This window comes from Tenebrio molitor, chromosome 2, assembly GCF_963966145.1.
Source record: "Tenebrio molitor chromosome 2, icTenMoli1.1, whole genome shotgun sequence".
NCBI classification, from domain to species: domain Eukaryota; kingdom Metazoa; phylum Arthropoda; class Insecta; order Coleoptera; family Tenebrionidae; genus Tenebrio; species Tenebrio molitor.
Window position 1 is genome coordinate 28,264,847 of NC_091047.1, and position 21,716 is coordinate 28,286,562.

The following is a 21,716-nucleotide window of genomic DNA, read 5'->3' on the forward strand; positions in this document are numbered from 1 at the left end:
TAACTTTAACTTCAATATGTAATTTAAATTGGTCTTTACTGAGGCAATTAAAAAAAACGATGAAGGCGAACAGACATCATAATTTATGTTTAGAAGAATTTTGCGTTTATTAAGTGGATTTTTATTTACACACATTTTTTTTTTATCAAAACTATCCTGGAAGCGTTTAGGTATTTATAGGTACTAATATGTGTATTTACAAAACATACGGTACACAGTACAATGTAATTAGGTACGAGACAGAAATGAAAATTGTAATTTAAGTTGTTATTTGGGTTTGAAGAAAAATAACGTAAACATTTTTTTATCAGAAAATATGAAAATAAAATTCGTAATTTTGTGTGGTACGGCCCGGCCGACTCTGCCGCCCCTAACGAGCCGTCACTGAGTAAAATGAGTGATATTAGTGATTCCGAAAACGAAGTGGATATTGTAGAAGAAACTTTGAATGTGGGGTGCGTCACAAATAAAGAATTTTTTAAACTAACGACCTCAACGTGTAATTAAGAAGACAAGGAAAATTTGTGGTATGAAAATTTTGATAATACTAATGTCGCGGCAAGTTCGCTAATATTATTTCATTGCAGCGGCAAGGAATGCCGACCACAAGAGCCGTGTGAGTTTCCAGAAAGTGCTAACATCTTGTCTTCAACTTCTGTCTACATAAATCAAGAATTTTCGAAACCAGCGAACTCAATATGAAATCAAGAAGACAAGGAAAATTCGGGGTGTGAACATTTTGACAATTCTAATGTCGCGGCAAGTCTGTTACTAAAATTGTTTCATTGCAGCGGCAAGGTAGGCCGACTACAAGAGCCGTGTGAGTTTCCAAAAAGTGCTGACATCTTGTCTTCAACTTCCGTCTACATAAATGAAGAATTTTCGAAACCAACGATCTCAGTGTGTAATCAAGAAGACAAGGAAAATGCGGGGTATGAAAATGTTGACAATGCCAATGTCGCGGCAAGTTTGCTAATGCTATTTCATTGCAGCAACAAGGAAAGCCGACTACAAGAGCCGTGTGAGTTTCCAGAAAGTGCTAACATCTTGTCTTCAACTTCTGTCTACATAAATGAAGAATTATTTTCGAAACCAACAACCTCAATGTGTACCTAATCAAGAAGACAAGGAAAATGCGGGGTATGAAAATTTTGATAATACTAATGTCGCGGAAAGTTCGCTAATATTATTTCATTGCAGCGGCAAGGAATGCCGACCACAAGAGCCGTGTGACTCGTGTGAGTTTCCAGAAAGTGCTAACATCTTGTCTTCATCTTCTGTCTACATAAATCAAGAATTTTCGAAACCAGCGAACTCAATATGAAATCAAGAAGACAAGGAAAATCCAGGGTATGAACATTTTGACAATTCTAATGTCGCGGCAAGTCTGTTACTAAAATTGTTTCATTGCAGCGGCAAGGTAGGCTGACTACAAGAGCCGTGTGAGTTTCCAGAAAGTGCTAACATCTTGTCTTCAACTTCCGTCTACATAAATGAATAATTTTCGAAACCAACGATCTCAATTTGTAATCAAGAAGACAAGGAAAATCCGGGGTATGAACATTTTGACAATGCCAATATCGTGGCAAGTTTCCTAATGCTATTTCATTGCAGCGCCAAGGAAAGCCGACTACAAGAGCTTTATGAGTTTCCAGAAAGTGCCCCCCACATCTTGTCTTCAACTTCCGTCTACATAAAAATTATTATAATAATCGATTAATTTTGAATAAACTTTACTTACCGTTCTAGAACACCAAAAATTACTTACCATCGAGTTTATCGTTAGCAACCAGTAAACAGAGCTTACCATCTTGGAAACAGACGTGGTAAACAACCAAATAGAGTACAATCGCGCAAAAAATGAGATTACATATTTGCGAAATAACACAATCACCAATCAATTCAATTCACACACAACTTTCATAAAGTACTCACAAATGTAACCCCTTAGAAATAATGCGTTTTCTTGGTCTGCAACTTAGGTTTCTAAATCATAGATCACCATCTCTTTTGATGTAGATCTTCATCCTTTTAAGACTTTCTTGAGTTTTGAAAATAGGTAACAAGCCGAAGTGGCCAAGTCAGGAAAACATGCTGGATGAGAGACAATTTTAAAACTGATTTTATTGCACTTGAAAAAGTAACAAAGTGCCGCAAAACAATGTACCTTTAGAAAGTTTTCCAGGACACGTTTCCGCAATTCGCTTCAAAATTTTGTTAACAAAGAACAACCATAATCTCTCGGCATAGATGTGCTCAATGAAAATTACCCCATATTTATTTATCCCAGAAAGATGAGAACTTTTCCTGCAGATCTTCTGCAAGTGAAACTTTTCAGATGGATCACAATGATGAATCTAACTTTCAACCACTGTAGCTAAACGAACCAACTGTCTTTAGCCTCATTCTCTGTTTATCCATTTTGCTGATAATGTACTCATACTCAATTCGTTGTTAATGACGTAAAGAACGAGTTCATAATGAAATGTTAAAAAAGTCTCTGATATTCATTTTGCAACGATTCATTAATTGCAAAGTCATATCATGAACAAGATCGACGTTTTCTGTTAACGCAGAAATCATTCTTCCAGCTCTTTGCTCGACTTTAATTTTTTTTACATCTTTTCTTTACCAGTTAACACCTCCAAAAATAGATAACTGATCATTGAACGCTAATCGATTCATAGTTAAAATTAAAATTTGTTTCAGCCATAGCTTTTGAAAAAAAATAATAATTAAAATAGTTATTTATTTAACGAGTTCGTGTGTAATTTGGGATTTTTTTGGCATGAGTGGACCAGTTTAAAACTCGAGTGAAACGAGAGTTTTAAAGGTCCACGAGTGCCAAAAAAGCGCAAATTACACAAGAACGAGTTGAATACAACGTTTTTTTGTTCGACGAGCCCCCCCAAAGGCTCCAAATGGCTGAAAATCTTTAAAATTAGCTTGACGTTTCGTTTTGACAAGTTGTCAAATTCATCAAAATCCGTTCACACAGGAGAAAATTCTCAAATTCTGACAGTGTCGAACAAAAAAAGACCTTTTAACGTCAAGCTTTGTACATTCACTTATAAATGTTTATATTTAATTGGCATGGTAAGGACATTCGTTTTTGTTTATTAGAAATAACCAAGACTAATTATTTATCAATAACCCCTTGTAATCCTGCCGCCTCAAAATATTTTAAGTCTTGAGAATACTTAATTAAAATTATGGCAACAATATCTTTTTACTTAGGTAGATCAATTCCGTAATCTTATTAATTTCGCAATTTTTATAGATCTTTTCAGTCTTATAATTCCTTTTTAATTTGTTTTTTCAAAGATAACCATTGATTCCAAGTATAGATTTTGCTACTGCGATTTTCTATGGTTTAAAGGAAATGTAGTTCCAAGTCCACTTAATCTGGAACTTCCTGTCGACCCCAAAAATCTTTGTTTTCGCACAGTATATAACGTTTCGAATTTCGACGATCAAACCAGTATATTTTTTTTCACCATTCGATCAAGATGTTCCTCAAAACCGTTTTGCTAATTACGGCTGTTTTGGCCTCAACCCACTCCACCTACGCTGAAACTGGTAACTGTTCACCTAGTTACATTGCAACAAATCTCACTCACATTTTTTTTAGACAAAGTGGTGTGCTACTTTGCCAGCTGGGCTCGCTACAGACCCAACAGTGGGGCTTTCGTACCGGAAAACATCGACCCCCAAATTTGCACTCACGTCAACTACGCTTTCTTGGGAGTAAACCCTGACGGAAGTCTTAAAATCTTGGACTCTTGGAGCGAGATAGATTTGGGTGGTCTTGCCCACGTCGAGTCTTTGAAATATGCGAATCCCGACCTGAAGGTTCTCATTAGTATTGGGGGATGGAACGCTGGCAATGAGTTTTTGAACGGAATTGCTGCTTCTTCACAACTGAGAGCAAATTTGATCGCTAGTTGCATTTCTTTCTTGGAAGAATGGGGTTATGACGGAATTGACATTGATTGGCAATACCCTAAGGACAGTGATAAGGTACCCAAGTACCATCAAGAGTACTTTTCGTCCACAACTTATAATATATTAATTTTAGAGCAACTTTGTAAAACTCTTACAAGAGATGAGATCTGCATTCGACAGTGCTGGATATATAATTTCCATTGCGGTACCTGGAAAGCCATTGTTATCGTACGACGTACCAGCCATCAATAAGTAAGTAACATTTACAAATTTAACATTTGGAAGTTGCTAACAAGTACAAAACAGAGTTGTGGATTTGATCCATGTGATGGTCTACGGCTTTCATATACCTGAAGAAGGACGAACAGGCTTGAACTCCCCTCTTCATGGTGTATGGAGTGTTAACACCTCTGTAGCAACCTGGATTTATTTGGGAGTGGAACCATCAAAACTCACAATCGTTGTACCATTTTACGGACAGACGTACTCCCTTCTTGACGAAAGCAACCACGAGATTGGAGCAGCTGGATCTACGGGAATCGGAGGTCCTTACACTAAGAGTCCCGGAGTTTTGGGATACAACGAAGTATGTTGTAGAGTTGTGTAGTTGTTTAGAGAATTCTACGAGGGTTTGTTTAAGATTTGTGAATTTTATGACGACTGGACGACAGTTTGGGATGAGGAAGGACAAGCACCTTACAAGTATCAAGGAAACAACTGGGTGAGCTACGACGATCCAGAATCCATTGGATTGAAAGTATGATTGTTCAAAAGAAATTGGATTTATAATTCTTATTGTTGGATTTTTAGGCGAAATTTGCAAAAGATAACGGACTGGCGGGTGTAGGTATTTGGTCCATTGATACAGATGATTTTCGTGGATCGTGCGGGACTCAGCAACCTCTACTTCAAGCAATCAAAGACAACTTGTAATTCCACAAGTACAAAATTTTAATTGTTAAATACTTCTGAATTTCAAAATGTTGCAATATTTTTTTATTGCATGTTTGTTTCTTAAGTATGAAACAATTGAGATTAGTTGTTACTCATTGTTTATTAATAAACCCTGGTGAGTGTAACACTTGCACTTATCATATTATAATTGTTTTGCAAATAAGCAATATCAAAAAATCTAGTTGAAATAAAAAGATAATAAATCATGTTAAAAAATAAAATTGAACTTTGATTGAATAAATTTCAATGAACCACATAAAGAAATCATTTTCGATAGTAAGTACCGGGTGATTTTAAATGATTTTGACTTTTTTTTCTTAAGTTGGGAACATTTTTCATAAATTATTTTGGCAAACTTGATACCTTCATCAACACATTGGCGTACGTACGTCATTTTGACATTTTATGTATTAATAAATTGTATTAAATAGGCGAGGACGCCTATGTTTATGTCAACTATCACATTAAAAAGCAGAATAATCAATAATAATATTACCAACCTATGAAAAAAAGTCACAACCATTTAAATTCACCCGGTATATTAATCTTAAAAATTCTGACATTAACTGCATCACCACAGAATTTGCAATTATAAAACATAATCTATCGGATGTAAAAATATAAATGACCAAGATAACTCTAAATGCCACTAATTATAAAATATAAACCTATTATTATCAAACATTTTTTCAAAACAAAAATATTTGGCATAGTACAAATTGATTCAAAATAATTATGTTACCCAATAAATCAGTAGACAGAGTATACCAGAGAACTGTTTTGTTGAATTAATTTCCAATGTACGCGCTGAAGTCAAAAAAAGCAGAAAAATCTAATATTCGCTTTTCAAAATTCGAAGTGACGAAGGTATTCAAGCACAAAGACATTTTTCTTTAAAGGCATCAAAGCAGTTTCCTTCCTAGTATTTTGCTTCTACACCAGAGACGACAAATAAGGTACCAGCTTCTTGCATCTTCATTTTATGAAATAGAGTGTTATATGTGCAAAATTAAATATCTACAGGCTGTCCCTGAAGTCCGCGGCAAAATTTTAACCACGAGCTACTAGACCTCATGTAGAACTCGGAAAAAATATGTAAAAAATTCTATGTCAAAAAATAAAATGACATTTAATTTTTGAACTAAAAATTTTTTTAATTACTTTTAGTCTTCTACGTTGTCCCGCAACCTCGTACGTAAAATTTCGGCACATTTTAAACATTGTATATCATATTTTATAAAATGTACGCCAATGCGAACTAACCTCTAGGAAATATGCTTTAAAACAAGGAAACCGCTTTGGTGTACGTTTTATAAAATAAGATATACAGGGTGTAATGTGCCGAAATTTTTCCTACTAGGTTGTGGAACAACGTAGACGACTAAAAGCAATTAAAAAAAATTGTAGCCCAGATAGACATAGAATTTTTAAAATATTTTTTCCGAGTTCTACATGAAGCCTAGTAGCTCGTGGTTAAAATTTTGCGGCGCACTTCAGGGACACCAGTATTAAATTACGAGTATGATCTGATACTTACGTCCAATAAAAATACGTGATCTATATTATCAAGCACTTTGGAAAAACCAAAATGGATAATGTCAACTCAACTATGATAAATGATAATAGACAACTTCATCAAAGAATTACTCCGATCTAGAGGTCCTCTAGACTCTTGTCCGCGCTTTGTTTCTCTCCTCTCTTCCAATTTCTAAAACCGATATTAAGAGACAAAACAAAAAATCTCGGTTAAAGATTTTTGAAAAATTAATAACTATAATGAAAATGATCCAAACAGAAGATTATAAGATAGCAAAAGCGATATTAAAGATTTAGGTAAAAAATCGTACATAACAAAAAATGAAACAAAGAATTGTAAAATCAATAAAATGAGAGATAGAAAGTATAAATTATTATTAATTGTCATGAATTGAGGTTTAAAACCCATCTCAGTGAAACTTAAGTTTATTGTGTACCCCAAGTGTGTACTCACACTATCTAGCCGCTCTGAACCTCTCATGAAAAGAAGAACGTCGTCAATGGTCGCGTTCGCCATTTCTTCCTGAGCTGCAGAAACGACATGCCGAAGTACAGTTCCATCTTTCTCATCATATAGGAAATTGTCTATCGCCCTAACGATGATTTCTTCCTTTTTCTTTATGCATGGGTTCTCTACGACCCTTTGCAACTGCTCCAGTTTAGAGACCTTCCTCCCTTTTCCAATCAATGGTGGTGCTTTGTAGCAGGTCCCTAACTAGCCCCTTCGTGGTCTTGTGTGGTATCCCGCAGACGGGTCTTGGTTCCAACAGAACTCTTCCTCTTTTGCTAGGCAATCTGCTGTTTCATTGCCTTTTATGCCCTGGTATCCCGGAATCTATTAAATACTAATAAATAAACAATAAGAGACTTCTCTTTAGAATGTGTTGTAATATGTACTCAGTCCGTCACAAATAGTTTCCTTCAAATGAAATATATAATTTAAGAAATTTCTGAAGAAAAATTAAAAACTTAAAGATAAAGATAAAGTGTTTAGGATAGATATATCAAATTATTTTTTCAGATTAATCTGTTTCTAGAACAAATCAAATACATTTACTACTATAATAATCAATAGTTAGATACTATCATTATTTCCGTTGGTCTTAACTATCGGAAATACCTATTCTTTTCCGATAATCTGATTTCTTTGAAATTATTCAATACATCATTGCTTCCAAACAAACAAAGATAATTTCAATCATATCTGTATTTTGTTCCCAGATTTAGCAACAATCGATGACAGAAACGATTTTGTTTTGACGCTATTTGATTATCTGTAGATAAATTCATTCATCTATTTCCTATATAAAGACCTACTTTCATACGCTTAGCCAGTAGTCCTCTTCAACCAACCGAAAATGTTGCTAAAAACTCTCCTCTTCTTCTCAGCCGTATTGGCCACCGTCCACCACACCAACGCTGCGACAGGTACTCACTCTCACCTAATATCTCTAATATTTTCATCTACTGCTCGGTTTTACAGATAAAATCATCTGCTTCTTCGCCAGCTGGGCTGGTTACAGAAACGGTGACGGTTCCTTCAAGCCGACGAACATCGACCCCAGTCTATGCACCCATGTCAACTACGCCTTCTTGGGAGTAAATGCTGATGGTACTCTGGCAATTCTCGACTCTTGGAACGAGGTCGATTTGGGTGGTTTGCAAAACGTCGAAGCTCTCAAATCACAAAATCCAGACTTGAAGGTTCTCGTCAGTATTGGAGGTTGGAACGCCGGAAACGCCATCCTTAATGGAGTGGCTGCTTCGTCGGTACTTCGAGCCAGCTTGATTCAGAGTTGCATTGCCTTCTTCAATCAGTGGGGTTACGATGGGATCGATATCGACTGGGAGTATCCCGTCAACAGCGACAAGGTATGACCAAAAAGAAAGAATACGTAGAATTAAGAAACTATTTTTTTTTTTTTTGAATTAGGCCAACTTCGTTAAACTCCTCCAAGAAATGCGAACCGCTTTCGACGCTAGCGGCTACCTGATCACCGTTACCACCTCCTCCACACCCCTCTCTTCCTACGACGTACCAGCAATCTCAGAGTAAACACAAATTCAAATGCTGCATTCAATTTTATTACATTTTGTCATACAGCACAGTGGATTTGATCAACTTGATGACTTACGACTTCCACACAGCTGGTGAAACAGTTACCGGTTTGAACTCCCCGCTCTACGGCTCGTCAAGTGTCAACACTTCTGTTGTTGCCTGGTTGGACGCCGGAGTTGACGCTTCAAAACTCACCATCAGCGTACCGTTCTACGGACATTCTTACTCCCTTGCCTCCGAAAGCAACCACGAAGTTGGAGCACCAGCCACTACCGGAATCGGCGGTCCCTACACTCAAAGTCCTGGAGTCTTGGGCTACAATGAAGTACCTACTGATTTGAATGATGCGAAAGACGGAAATTCTAATGATGGTACTGTTGCAGATTTGCGAATTCTACGATGACTGGACCAGAGTTTGGGTAGATGACGCCCAAGTACCATACAAATATGATGGTAGCAACTGGGTCAGCTATGATGATGCTGAGTCCATTGGTTTGAAGGTGAAGTTTAAGAAATTATTTATCAACAAAGAAAAATATTTTTGTGTTTTGTAGACCAAGTTTGCTGTTGATAATGGATTGGCTGGTGTTGCTGTTTGGTCCATTGACACTGACGATTTTCTTTCCACCTGCGGTGTACACGATCCTCTACTTCAAGCCATCAAAGACAACCTTTCGGCTTAGATAAGATGATTTCTTAAAAATCTTGTAACCACGTGTTTCATTAAATGTTTTAAATAAAATTTACGGTTTTTATTTAAATTTTTAACTTATCTTCTACTACAATTAGTTTAGTGTCATTGACTTATTATAAAGGAAGGAATTATACAAATATATGTTTCTTACAAAAAAACAATAGTATTTAAAAATAAACTTTTCAATCTGCAAAAAATTGATACGTGATAAGATTAACTATGGTATGACTAATGTCGTCTTTAAACTGTCAAAATAATCTAATCAGCAAACCAATAATTCGTCTAGAAATTAGTTTATTCAAATTAATTATGTATTTATTTTGTTGTCTTTTTTTTTATTATAATATGAATGTGAAACAAGAGTAGTTTTTCTCCACGACTATTAAAGAATGAATCGATTCTTGTTGGATATTCAGTGAAAGAATTCCACGCCCCGTATTAGAATATTCTGAAATCGACGGCTGTCGACAAATCACATCCCTCGTATTATTATTACATTCTATCACCGACAATTTTAATAGTCAAATATTAAAAAAGTCAAATTAAAATCATTTTTCGAAAATTATTTTTTCTTGGTATAGTCGTGGAGAAACTATAGTCTTCAACTCTCGTATAATGGCTATTATTCACTCGCCTACGGCTCGTGTTGAAATTTTCATCCTCTTGAATAATAGCCACTATTATATGCTCATTGAAGAATTTCTCTAATTTTATCACTTATTTTAGATTTTTATTGTTTGTCGATTGAATAATAAAAATTTATATTTATATATTAACTTATACAGCGTGTCCCAGAGTTGCGAAAAAGCTCCATAACTTGTTTGTTATTAAAGATATCAATTTTTACTATTTTCACTAAAATAATTAAATGTTTAATTGTTAAGCACTGTTTTGTTGGTTGATTCATCTTTATGGAGTGACCATATTGTGTGATTATCTTTTGTTAGGCCTACTAGATTTTTGTATTGTCTTTTTAACGGAAAAATTGTACCAAATTTAGCGATTTTAGGATAGCACCCTAGATTTTCAGATTCGACTATACAAACCTTATATTGTTCAAAAGCTTGTCAAAAAAGCTTTCGACCAGTGCAATAATAAATACGGGGTGCCATTTGAAAAAAATGAGTTTTTGACATTTCTATTTCGTTATGTTTAAAAAATAGGCAATAGGCATATGCGACTGAGCAGGTTGTTAAGTAAACACTCAGCAGATGCGGCAAATATTCAGAAATCAAACAGCGTCAATCATTTTAATTTATGTGCAACGATTTGGAAGGTACGAATTTTCGAAGGGACCCCTGCAATTCGAAATTCTGGTAAAAAAAAGCGCCACTGATCAAAAACGATGGCAAATACGTAAGTAAAAACGACCTGTATAAATTTGATTCATAATTTAGCATAGAATTCAAAAATAAAATCAAACTGGGTAAAGTCGGTTTTTGATATTGTTGCAAATAAGTCGTAAAACTGGGTTGTCATAAATCAATAATAATCACCGCTTAACACACGCATATGCAAATTTCTTTTGTCGGGAAGATACTGCGCTCGGCTTACGTTAACCAACTGGCCATCCTCGTTCTGAAAGCTGTGTGCGGGCGTAAAAGTGAGAAAACATGATGTTTGTAACATGCTAGGTAAGGGATATTACTTTAGAGCAGGAAATCCAAAAAGTTCATCTTCTTAGAAATATTAATTCTTCTGCTAATAATTAATTATTCATGAAATGTTTTGGACGCACTGGAATCTGTCAGCGCTTCGGTCGTTTTATGGCTTAGCTGCATCGGCCTCACAAACAGAGTTTTTTTTTTAGGTTCCGTTTAAAAAAACATAACTTTAGTGTTTTTATAATATCGAGACACCCTGTATATATACCGCAATATTTTCCGAATGTGCAGTAGAAGCGTAGATATCATCTAGAAAAAAGTAAAAGTTGATATCTTTAATAACAAACAAGTTATGGAGCTTTTTCGCAACTCTGGGACACCTGTATGTACTCTTAATTCTCCACAATTTACTTATCTTATTTACTATTTAGCAATTAACCAACCTCTCCTCATGAACTAAAATATTAAACTTAAATAAAAAATAAACACATTTTCCAAAATATTTTATTATTTCGACACGTCTATTTCAGAATACAGGTCCAGTTATCAACGACAAGTACATCCTCAAGTGTGTCACAAAAATAAAACTGTCGACAAAGTTTCCAAAATTATTTTCTTACTCATTAACCTCTTTTGAAATTTCAAGTATTTGTTTGTCAGTAAAATCAACCGATACTTAGGTTTTAACTACTTAATGCATTTTATTTGTTTCAGATAGGCCGAACCCTTTGTAAAAGTATCAGATAAAGAATCTTTGTAGTAAATATAATAAGTAGATATACACAGTGTTTAAAGAATTGATACTATTCTTATTAGCCCTGTTGTTTTAGCTGCAGAACAGTTTGCCCAAATTTGTACCAACTGTATAGATACGAGTACCTCCCAAAATATCCAAGCAAATAATTTTATTTATGCACGATTATATTATAATTTGACAGTTATGCACAAATTTTCTTGACATAAACGTCTCTTTATGGCTCACGGATCACTTTATGCCCGTGGGCCATAAAGATATGTCAAATAAAAGTCAAAAACATTTTTGGTGAAATTAGGAAAAAAGTTGCCACTTAACTTAAATTACCTAATCCCGAATGGGGATTACTCGATACTGGACACTCATTTCTGCCGCTTTCTCATCCTCGTTTATCATTTCGTTAATGAATTTATAACCGAAAATTGCAATTGGCATAATGGCTACGGGTGTTTTCACTGTTTCCAAGGTTACGCGCAAAACTAAAAATTTGACGGGAGCACGCGATGCAAACATCCCGTGGTGTGAGCAGACGTTTATTTATTAATTTTTGTTAAATGTTAGGGTGTTAGGTCTTAATCGTGCATAAAATAGTGTATGTACTGCGGGCGTGAACTGGCTTTTATGGCCTTCAGCGTGTTTTTAGCCCTCGTTATCACTCGGGCTCAAAATCACACCTCAGGCCATAAAAGCCCTCTTACGCTCTTAATACATAAATAACTATTGTTCCCTACTTGTAAACATCAGTTTATCAAGTATTCGCCTTAAAAATGTCTCTTAACTGGCTAGCATGTAAAATGATACTAGCAAGCATGTAAAATTTTACACGCGTGCTCATATGAGTGATGTGCGTTTCCAAAGCAATACGTGTAAAGCTCATACGATTTTTTTTCAAATACTGGAATTTTTAATAGTTTGTATAACTATTTACAAGTGAGGAACAAATAAAATATTCAACACTACACGCATGGTAACGGGTTTTACTGGCTTCAGAAGGTGACTGGCTCGCCTTCGGCTCTCCAGTCATATCCTTTTGAAAATTGTCTTTTTTTATAAAAGTGATAGAGCATATTATAGCATGTTTATGCATATTTTTTGCATATTTGTGCATTTTTAGCTAAAAAGCGTGTTTCTGAAATACGTGTGTTAATTTTAACCAGTGGAAGAAGGCGCCAAATCATGGAACTTTTCTCTATAACATTTTTACGAAAAAGCAATACAAATTGATTTAAAATTTGGAATAAACTAACCATCAAAGTGTATACCCGCCTATGGGTAAGGGCGAAAATTTTCTGTTGTGATAGAAACAGAGCTTTGTTAAAAAGTTCCATTGTTATAGAAAAAAATAAGTAATCAGAATTTAGATTCTCATGGTTACAAAAAATAGAAATTAGTTAATCACACAAAACGACTCGTTTGGTAAAAATTGTGGGGCAAAAAAATTTGGAATACTTTTACGAATTTTACAAAATGTTATAGAGAAAAATTTCATAAATTCGCGAGTTCTTTCACTGCTTAAAATTAACACACGTATTTCAGAAACACCCTGTATAGGCACATATTTTCTTCATTTTTTAGTGCATATAATCCGAGCTTTAGTTATTATAATATTCATTACCTACTAATCGGCTGTGATTTACGGTAGGTATACGTATGGATTTGCCGCCTCTTCTGCATTTCTAAATTTGACATTTGACAGCTCACTCTTGTCATTTTGAATTATTTATTGTTAATCATTTTTCAAAGTGTTAATTAAGATTTTCTGAGTAACTTAGAGCAACAACAAAAATGTTTGGGCCTTTTTTGGCACTCGTGGGTCTTTAAAACGCTCGTTTCACTCGCGTTTTAAAATGGCCCACTCCTGCCGAAAAAACCCAATTTACACACGAACTCATTAAATAAACTACTTACTATTTAATTTTCATTTAAATACGCGCCAAATATGCTGCAGCCCATCGACATTCGATTCCACTGTCATGGCTAAAAAGAGGGCTCAAATTTAATATTTTTAAAAAGAGTATTTTTTGTGAATTCAATGATGTAACACACACCCACATCGCTACCATTTTGAAAATCTTTTGTAGCGTAAAATGTATGTATTTTGCGTTTAAACTTTTTATTTTTTCTTTATTAAAATGTATTCTGTTTCGGTTAAATGTCTACTTTTTACACTTATTATTACCTTTCATATATTTTTTGATCAAAATACAGATGGCAAAGAACTAACGATAAATAAAGACAACATTTCCAAAGTTAGATTTTTTCAAATTTTATTAATTCGATAATTTTTTATAAGGTTTAGATTAAAATAAGATATGCATGTGTTACATCGCTGAATTGACAAAACAATACTCTTTTTAAAGATATTAAATTTGACCCCAGTGCTATTTAAAAAAAGTTATGTTAGCCTTGTACCTTCAAAATAAATGATTTTTTATTATACCTGAATCATAATCCCTGTTTTGACACTAAAATGCGTGCGAAAAAGGGCCATTAAAACACTAAAGCTTTAAGGGTTGCTTAGGTAACAACAAATTCACCTACATTTTGAACAATGATAAATAGACATTTATAGAAAATTTATAATAGCAACAAAACATCAACAATTGACCATTTCTATATCAACGATTAATGACACAGATTTGTTCAGATAAGGTATTTCAATTTACTTTTTTTGTTATAATTTTGAGATTGCAGTGCAGGTATAATAAAAAATAGCGTATGATACACGTTTATAAGGGCCTTTAAAGCACTTGCGACGTTAAAAGGACTCCGCTACGCGTCGTGCTCTTAAACTCGTCGCGCGTGCTTTAAAGGCTTCCTTATAAACTTGTGTCATAATATACTATTAGAAAATTCAAAAAAATGTCCAATGATAGAATTTCAACACTTCTAACTGTGTACCGAATTTCAATGAGCTCTGCTAAACCGTTCTGAAAATATATAGCTGTATCCATACTTTTTAGCAACCTGTATGTAGTTCTCATACCATAAATTTTTTTAACATTTTAATTAAGAGAAAACTATTTATTTTGGTTCAAATAAAATCTTAATTAGCATTTGTTTTTTCTTGAATAACAAAACACTCAGTAGATGTTTTCAAACCTATTTAAGTTGATTAAAACAATAATAATCATTTGTTTCCAAGAACTTACTGAAGAGGTAAACACTCGATTCTAATTGCAGCGGTATAGAAGTAAATAACAAAAACTTTACACAGAATGGACATTTAATCCACTTGATTGACATTATCGTTCAGATAATTATCACTGTTTTACTATAAACTTATCTCCAATTTGGCAAATCTTTACTTTCGCCTGCACCACATCCGCAAACCTTGCAAGATGTTTCCAAAGTACTTGATTTTGCTCTTGGGGTTGTGCTTCCTGGTCCACTATTGTCACGCTGCCACAGGTATATTCCAACTCAATTGTACTAATGATTATCCAAACAAAAAAGTTTTTAGACAAAGTAATTTGCTACTATGCCAACTGGGCGATTTACCGACCGGACAAAGGAGTTTTTCATGCTGAAGACATCGACGCAAGCATCTGCACTCACATTAACTACGCCTTCTTGGGAGTCTTCCCGAATGGAAGCCTGCAAATCATAGACGAATGGGGTGACATCGAGAAAGGTAAGGAGTCACAGTAAATATTTTAAGAGTGTTGTAAATGAAAATTTTTAGGAAACTTCGCAGGAGTCGAGGCTCTGAAAGAGATCAATCCAGATTTGAAAACCATAATCAGCATCGGGGGTTGGAACGCTGGAAACGCTATCTTGTCCCCGATTGCTGCATCTGCAGAGCTTAGAGCAAATCTGATCGCTAGTTGTTTCGAATTTTTCGATCAATATGGGTTCAATGGGTTGGACATCGACTGGGAGTATCCAGAAGCTAAAGATAAGGTAAAATTTCTTAAGAAATCTTTCATCTTTGTTTTATAAAAACATTCATAAACCACGAGACATTTTAAATTGTTTTACTCACTTTCAGGAAAATTTCGTAACTCTTCTGAAAGAACTGAAAACAGCTTTCCAACCCGGTGGCTACATTCTCACAATCGCAGTTTCCGCCATTCCCATCGATGACGCTTATGACATTCCCGGAATGTCTGAAAATGTCGACGTTATCAATCTAATGACCTACGACTTCCACATCCCCGGAGGCGGCATCGCTGCCGAGAACTCTCCACTCTACTGGGGCGACTCTGACAGTGCATGGCAAAAAGAATACGAGAATGTCAACTCGACTGTTGTCAACTGGCTTAATGAAGGTGCCGATCCCGCAAAACTTACCATTGGTTTGGCCTTCTACGGACACACTTTCCAGCTAGCCGATCCTAATGAGCACGATCTTGGGGCTCCTGTCGTGGATGCTGGAATGTCGGGGCCTTATACCAAAGGGTACGGCATTATGGGGTACAATGAGGTGATAAAATAATAATAGTTTATTTAATGAGTTCCTGTGTAAATTAGGTTTTTTTGATACGAGTGGGCCATTTCGTTTTAAAAGCCCACGAGTGCCAAAAAGGCCCAATTTACACACGAACAAGTTGAATACAACGTTTTTTTGTTCGACAGCCCCTTAAAGGCTCCAAATCGCTTAAAATCTGTAATATTAGCTTGAAGTTTCGTTTTGACAAGTTGTGACATTTATCAAAATCCGTTCACACAGGAGAAAATTCTCAAATTCTGACAGTGTCGAACAAAAAAGAAATTAATTAGATTGTTGTCACGATATTGGGCGCTTGCAGGTTTGTGAGTTGACGAGTGACTGGGAGAGGAAGTTTGATGATCAGCAAAAGGTTCCATACAAGTACAAGGGGGACCAGTGGATCGGTTATGACGACGACGAATCAATTGCACTGAAAGTAAATCATTTGTTATTTTTTAAGTTTTTTTGACATTCTTTTTTTTGTAATTGTAGGTTCAATTTGCAAAAGATCATAATTTGGCTGGAGTGATGGTCTGGACTGTTGACATGGATGATTTTCTTGGATACTGTGGGACCAAAAACCAATTACTTAATGCGATAAAAGATAATCTGTAAAAGCAAAGAATAACTACTTTTCTTTGTTAACAATTTATTGATTGAAATAAACGAATACTTATTAGAAAAATGTGAAAGATATTTTTCCATGGATGATCCTTTAATTCTACAAGTTGTTGCATTTTATTAATTTCAACATATCTATTTATTATTTCGATAACCCCAGTAAGATCCAGAAAAAAAAATATTGGTATGACAGACACAGATAAAAATTTCGGTAGACAGAAGAGTCCTATAGTCCATGTAACACCCCAAGTCAGTAAACTATCTTTTTCTAACTTAAAGACTTTGGATGAAACAGAAAAGAACTAGAAAATACGTATATCGGTGCTAGATCCAAATAATTCGGTAATCATGACAATTTTTGAAAATTTAAAATCAACTGTCAAATTCAGACATTTTGTTGAAAGTGGTAATAATAAATCGTTAAAATGGTGAAAAGGTTTAACGACCAATCAAAAAAGTTAATTTTGCAGGTGTACGAGTATTTCCGCAAGCAATCCATCGAAAAAACAGACCAGAAGGTAACTGAAGAAATGATTGTATCGCAGACTGCTGAAGTTTTAAAGATCTCAACAAGATCCCTTTACCGCTTAAAGAAGCCGACAAAATCTGATAGCGAATTCAGAGCTTCAATGTCGAAGAAAATTAAAGAACTAAAGACCAAAATAAACCCAATAATGCAAAGTTCGATACGAGAAATTGTTTATAAAATGTGTGCTGAAAAAAAACACCTTACAATGAAATCATTGCATTCAAGATTTATGGAAGAAAATCCTGACTTTAAGTGTTGCGTCAAATCAATACATACATGGGTTCGTCAAATTGGATTCAAGTTTGGAAAAAACGACAATCGAAAGTTTCTCATGGAGAGACCCTGTATTCAAATAAAAAGAAGACATTTTCTGAGACAATATTTACGTCATAAGAGAATGCAATTATACCAGCCCGTGGTACTTGACGAAACTTGGGTATTTAGTAAAGGCGGAAATAGAAAATCTTGGCAAGATGGTAGTATGGCTACGACGTCGAAAAAGACTGGAGATGGATGCAGATATATTGTGTTACATGCAGGAAAAGAAGATGGTTTTGTTGAAAATGCGGGGCTCATTTTTAAAAGTACGACAAGAAGCGGAGATTACCACGACAACATGAACCGGAAAAACTTTGAGAATTGGTTTAAAACAGAATTGATACCCAATTTAGAAGAACCATCACTTATCATAATGGATAACGCAAGTTATCATAGCGGATTGCAGGTTTGATTTCTGCTAGGTACCATTTAGTGTAAAAAATACAATATTTGTAATTCCAGGAAGAAAATCCTATAAAAAGCTGGACAAAAAAGAAGATGAAAGAATGGCTACAGAAGAAAAACGTTACATTTTCAGTCAACGATATGAAAGATCAAATTTGGAAAATCGTTTCGTGTAATTTACCAGAAAAAGTATACCATTTAGACCAATATGCTGAAGAACACGGACATTCTGTCTTAAGATTGCCTCCATATCATTGCCACTTCAACGCAATCGAAATGGTTTGGTCTGAATGCAAAAGATTTTATGGCGAAGAAATAATCAAAACAAGATCAACTGTAGACGATGTGTTGAAGATTTGGAATATGGCAATCAAAAAAGTAAGTGCCGAACATTGGAAAAATTATGTAGCACATACTGAGAAAGTAATTAATGCTGCATGGGAAACTGAGAAAAAAATTGACGTCATAGATGTTGAGCCCATGATTATAAATACTAATGGTGATTCAGATTCAGACAGTTCGGATTTCGATTCAGATAATTGTGAAGACGAAAATATGTGAATTTCCTCATAATTTTATTTCCTTTTCTACTTTATAATAAATGATTTAGTTTCATGATTTATTTAAAGGATAATTCTAAACCCATTTAGGTAGGTAATAGGTATTATGTATACTTGTGTAATAAAATGGTTTTCAAAATGTTGTTATTTTATTTCATACTTAATATTTCGTATAGTATGAAAGGTTTTGCCACCGTTTGGCGTAGGCATTATTATTGTTAGAACGTCACATTTCTCTCAGCGTAATGCCAAAAGTATCATAGCAACAAACAAAAAAATTTTATTCGTAACATGTTAGAATAAACGTGCATTTTGTAACTAAAATGTGTGCTATATATATTTTACTGACTTGGGGTGATACATAGACTATACAAAGTTTTGAAAAAAAAATTAATTTAAGCAGGGGGATCCGCTATCGAGTGTGTTATTTAATAAATATAGTTTCCACGACCTCCTTGATTAATACGAGACTCCGTCTCTACATTGCGTTTTTTATTTCGCTGAACATACAACGTAAAATGGCTATGTTCAGTTCTAAAATGGACAAGTCAATGCATTTGAAATAGGCAACCAAACTTACAGATTCATGAATCCTATGTTCAGTAAAATAAAAAACTCACGGTATACGACCGCTCGCGTTCGCGAAATGTCTGTTTTTTCAAGTTACCCAGGGTTGGTACAACTGACTAATTTGTATCGAAGGTTGCCTCGTTGCCATTTAAAACAATAGTTTGAATTTCCCCCCCCCCCCCGCAAAAGTTACTCGTGACGTCACAATGTACCTACTAAACTTTTACGACAGAGTCTGTCGATCATGTACTAGGTGTTCCCTCGCTAGAATAGAGCCCAAAAAGCCACCCAATAAACTTCAGGGAGCTTATAAACCTTGGGTTCTATTCGAACACTCAAAATTTCTGGGTTGATTTTACGTCACGAGTTACTTTTCCCCTCTCCCCCCAATTTTCAACGAGGCAACCTTCTATACAAAGTAGTCAATTCTACCAACCTTGAAGTTACCGTACAGTAGCTCCCTCTGATGAAATTTAAATGAAACATGGAATTAATTAGGTTTTCTATTCATTTTAAAATTTATTTTGCAGTAGAAATACTTCAGTTCTGTGACTTTTGTCAACAATTTGGCATCAAGACCAAGAAGAGAAACCTTTTCAAATTAAAATGATCATTTTAGCAGTGTCGTACGGCAACCCGGCGAGCACCGTACTGTGGTGCCCTCTTGACAAGAAAATGGCTTGAAGCTACCGAACGCGAGCGGCCGTATAGAGACGGAGTCTCGTATTAATCAAGGAGGTCGTGATATACAGGGTGATTCTGAAATAAGTTTGGAAAAAAAAACGGTAATTGGTGATGATGAGAAGAAGTCATTGACAAAAAAAAATTCTTATAAAAGTTTTTTCGTTTTCGAGATACAAATGATTGAAAATTTGGTCAAAATTGTTAGTGCGCCGCTGAGTTAAAGGTGATTACCTGATTATCTTGGTAGTTTAGCAACAATAATAATCAAAGGTGCCCGTCAGCCACAAACGTAACCTTACTCCTCTCGATCATTTCCATAGAAACATTTACAAAGCAGTGTGCTTGCACCTACGACTTTATTGTGGAGTTGATGTAACAATGGTTGCTAATGAAGTGAACAAATTCGGACAAATTTTCCCTATTCATAGGCGTTGGAAATATAAGGATATAGGGTAATTTCCATCCTTTTGATTTCACCTCCAAAAGTCATTTATGCTGAATTCTTTTGTGTCAAGGATACTCCACATTTGTTTTCCAAACTTATTTCAGAATCACCCTGTATAGAGGATAGTAGTAAAGCCAACGGTGGAATACGGGTTTGAAACCTGAGTTTTAACAAAAAAGAACGAGATGAAACTGAAAACATGGGAGAGGAAAATGTTGAGGAAAATATTTAAGGAAACAAAAACTGAAGATGGAAGATGGAGACGAAAAACAATTAAGGAGATAAAGGATCTAAAGAAGAAAGAATATGAATCCGACCAACTCTATACCCAAGACAATCCTCAAACAATACAGTGTGGTGATAAAATGAGGAACATAATTCATAATAGCATTATCTGATATTTTTAAGAAAATCGCTCGGATAGGTCGATTTTATTTTGAAAATTGGCATCATGTGACGTGCAGTTTGTTTAAATAACGTCATTGGTTTTTGTACAATGACATCATCACCAATTTTTTTAAATGACAAGCCTCCACTTTTTTCTTCCCTTTCTCATAGACCTTCCTACTAGCTACTATGTACTATTACGACCCAAAAGACCCAGAAGGTCGGGCCGGCCACAAAACACACTTCAGGTGTCCAGATTGGGGCGCGGAAGGGAGAGAGATACAAGATTTGAAGAGACAACACAACATTTATTTCCGTCCGAGATGTTACAGGGGCGGTTTACCCGGTTCCTGCACCTCGCAGGGTGCGATGTCGCACAGGACTGGTCACTCCTCGCTTTTGGTATGAATGATCAAGTCGTAGTTCAGTGGGACCTAGAGTGTGGCTCGAGGAAGACCGTCCTGGTTTCCGGAAAATAAGGTGTCGCCGGCGGAGCTCCTCCGGAGTCGGGGGCTCGCTTCCTCCCTGACCGGGCTTCACCGGGTGGTGCCTCCACGAGGTGGTGTGGCTGGCTGAATGATGACGAGTTGAGTAGTCGAGTGAACAGGAAGAGTCCTGTAGAGTTGAGAAGAAACTCCTGCTGATCGCCTTGTTGCGACGCTAGTACCGAAATTTATCCGTCTTCGACGTTTCCGGTTCCGATCCCTAACTGGATCGCGAGCCTATCCTTTCGCCGGTTAATTTAATCGGTCCTTTGACCTCCGCCTCCGGGACGTTATTGCATTGAACGCTCGGACACTAATTTTTAACTCGGCGAAACGGTACTACGTGCTGTTCGGTGGACCTTTGCACGGAAAAGAGAACGAGTTCTTCCGTTGCGGGTTTTGCGTGGGCGCTCTTCGCTAATTAGTGGGGACGAATTTGCGGGTGGTTTTACCGACCGATAAAATCGTCAACAAAGTGTCAAAAAAATGAGAAAAAAATGACAATTAATGTCATACTGTTTTACAATGGAGCATTTTCGATTACGTAAAAGAATGACCTTGACGACCAAAATTTATTGCTCGCGACTGTACATAGTTTTTAGTGTAAAAATTTTAATTGAGCTCAAATAAGAACAAATAAACATAAAGGTTGTAACGGGTTAAAGCGCCCCATTTTAGACAAAAAATTCCAAAGTCGTGATTTTTATGTTGAGGGTTTCTTTGCGCTACATGCT

General features: G+C 35.6%; 2 protein-coding genes and 1 long non-coding RNA gene across 4 annotated transcripts in view; all 3 read left to right on the forward strand.

Moving 5' to 3' along the window:
• Positions 1-1,798, forward strand: part of LOC138122685 (uncharacterized) — a 74,142-nt gene extending 72,344 nt beyond the window's left edge. Inside the window, exons 3-6 of one of the 2 annotated variants that reach the window (XR_011156583.1) lie at positions 588-728; positions 792-932; positions 993-1,140; positions 1,615-1,798. This is a non-coding gene — a long non-coding RNA (uncharacterized lncRNA). The remainder of the gene's footprint in view (positions 1-587; positions 729-791; positions 933-992; positions 1,141-1,614) is intronic. The other variant, XR_011156587.1, reaches the window with a different exon arrangement.
• A 1,621-nt stretch (positions 1,799-3,419) lies between these two features.
• Positions 3,420-5,120, forward strand: LOC138122684 (acidic mammalian chitinase-like). Its single transcript, XM_069036938.1, has 6 exons — positions 3,420-3,579; positions 3,632-4,020; positions 4,079-4,197; positions 4,252-4,531; positions 4,586-4,702; positions 4,756-5,120. Exons 1-6 carry the CDS (start codon positions 3,510-3,512, stop codon positions 4,876-4,878), a joined length of 1,098 nt encoding a protein of 365 aa, XP_068893039.1. The 5' UTR covers positions 3,420-3,509; the 3' UTR covers positions 4,879-5,120.
• A 2,585-nt stretch (positions 5,121-7,705) lies between these two features.
• Positions 7,706-16,663, forward strand: LOC138123306 (probable chitinase 10). Its single transcript, XM_069037945.1, has 12 exons — positions 7,706-7,863; positions 7,919-8,307; positions 8,369-8,487; positions 8,540-8,819; positions 8,878-8,994; positions 9,049-9,175; positions 14,808-14,957; positions 15,010-15,180; positions 15,232-15,449; positions 15,538-15,972; positions 16,298-16,414; positions 16,471-16,663. Exons 1-12 carry the CDS (start codon positions 7,794-7,796, stop codon positions 16,591-16,593), a joined length of 2,316 nt encoding a protein of 771 aa, XP_068894046.1. The 5' UTR covers positions 7,706-7,793; the 3' UTR covers positions 16,594-16,663.
• Positions 16,664-21,716: the final 5,053 nt, after the last annotated feature.

Excerpts from the sequence above, each read along its gene's own strand:
- LOC138122684 (XM_069036938.1), top strand. The coding sequence starts at position 3,510 with ATGTTCCTCAAAACCGTTTTGCTAATTACGGCTGTTTTGGCCTCAACC. Across the intron at positions 3,580-3,631 it reads CTCCACCTACGCTGAAACTG|ACAAAGTGGTGTGCTACTTT; the intron begins GTAACTGTTCAC and ends CATTTTTTTTAG. Across the intron at positions 4,198-4,251 it reads GACGTACCAGCCATCAATAA|AGTTGTGGATTTGATCCATG; the intron begins GTAAGTAACATT and ends AGTACAAAACAG.
- LOC138123306 (XM_069037945.1), top strand. The coding sequence starts at position 7,794 with ATGTTGCTAAAAACTCTCCTCTTCTTCTCAGCCGTATTGGCCACCGTC. Across the intron at positions 8,308-8,368 it reads ATCCCGTCAACAGCGACAAG|GCCAACTTCGTTAAACTCCT; the intron begins GTATGACCAAAA and ends TTTTTGAATTAG. Across the intron at positions 14,958-15,009 it reads CTATTGTCACGCTGCCACAG|ACAAAGTAATTTGCTACTAT; the intron begins GTATATTCCAAC and ends AAAAGTTTTTAG.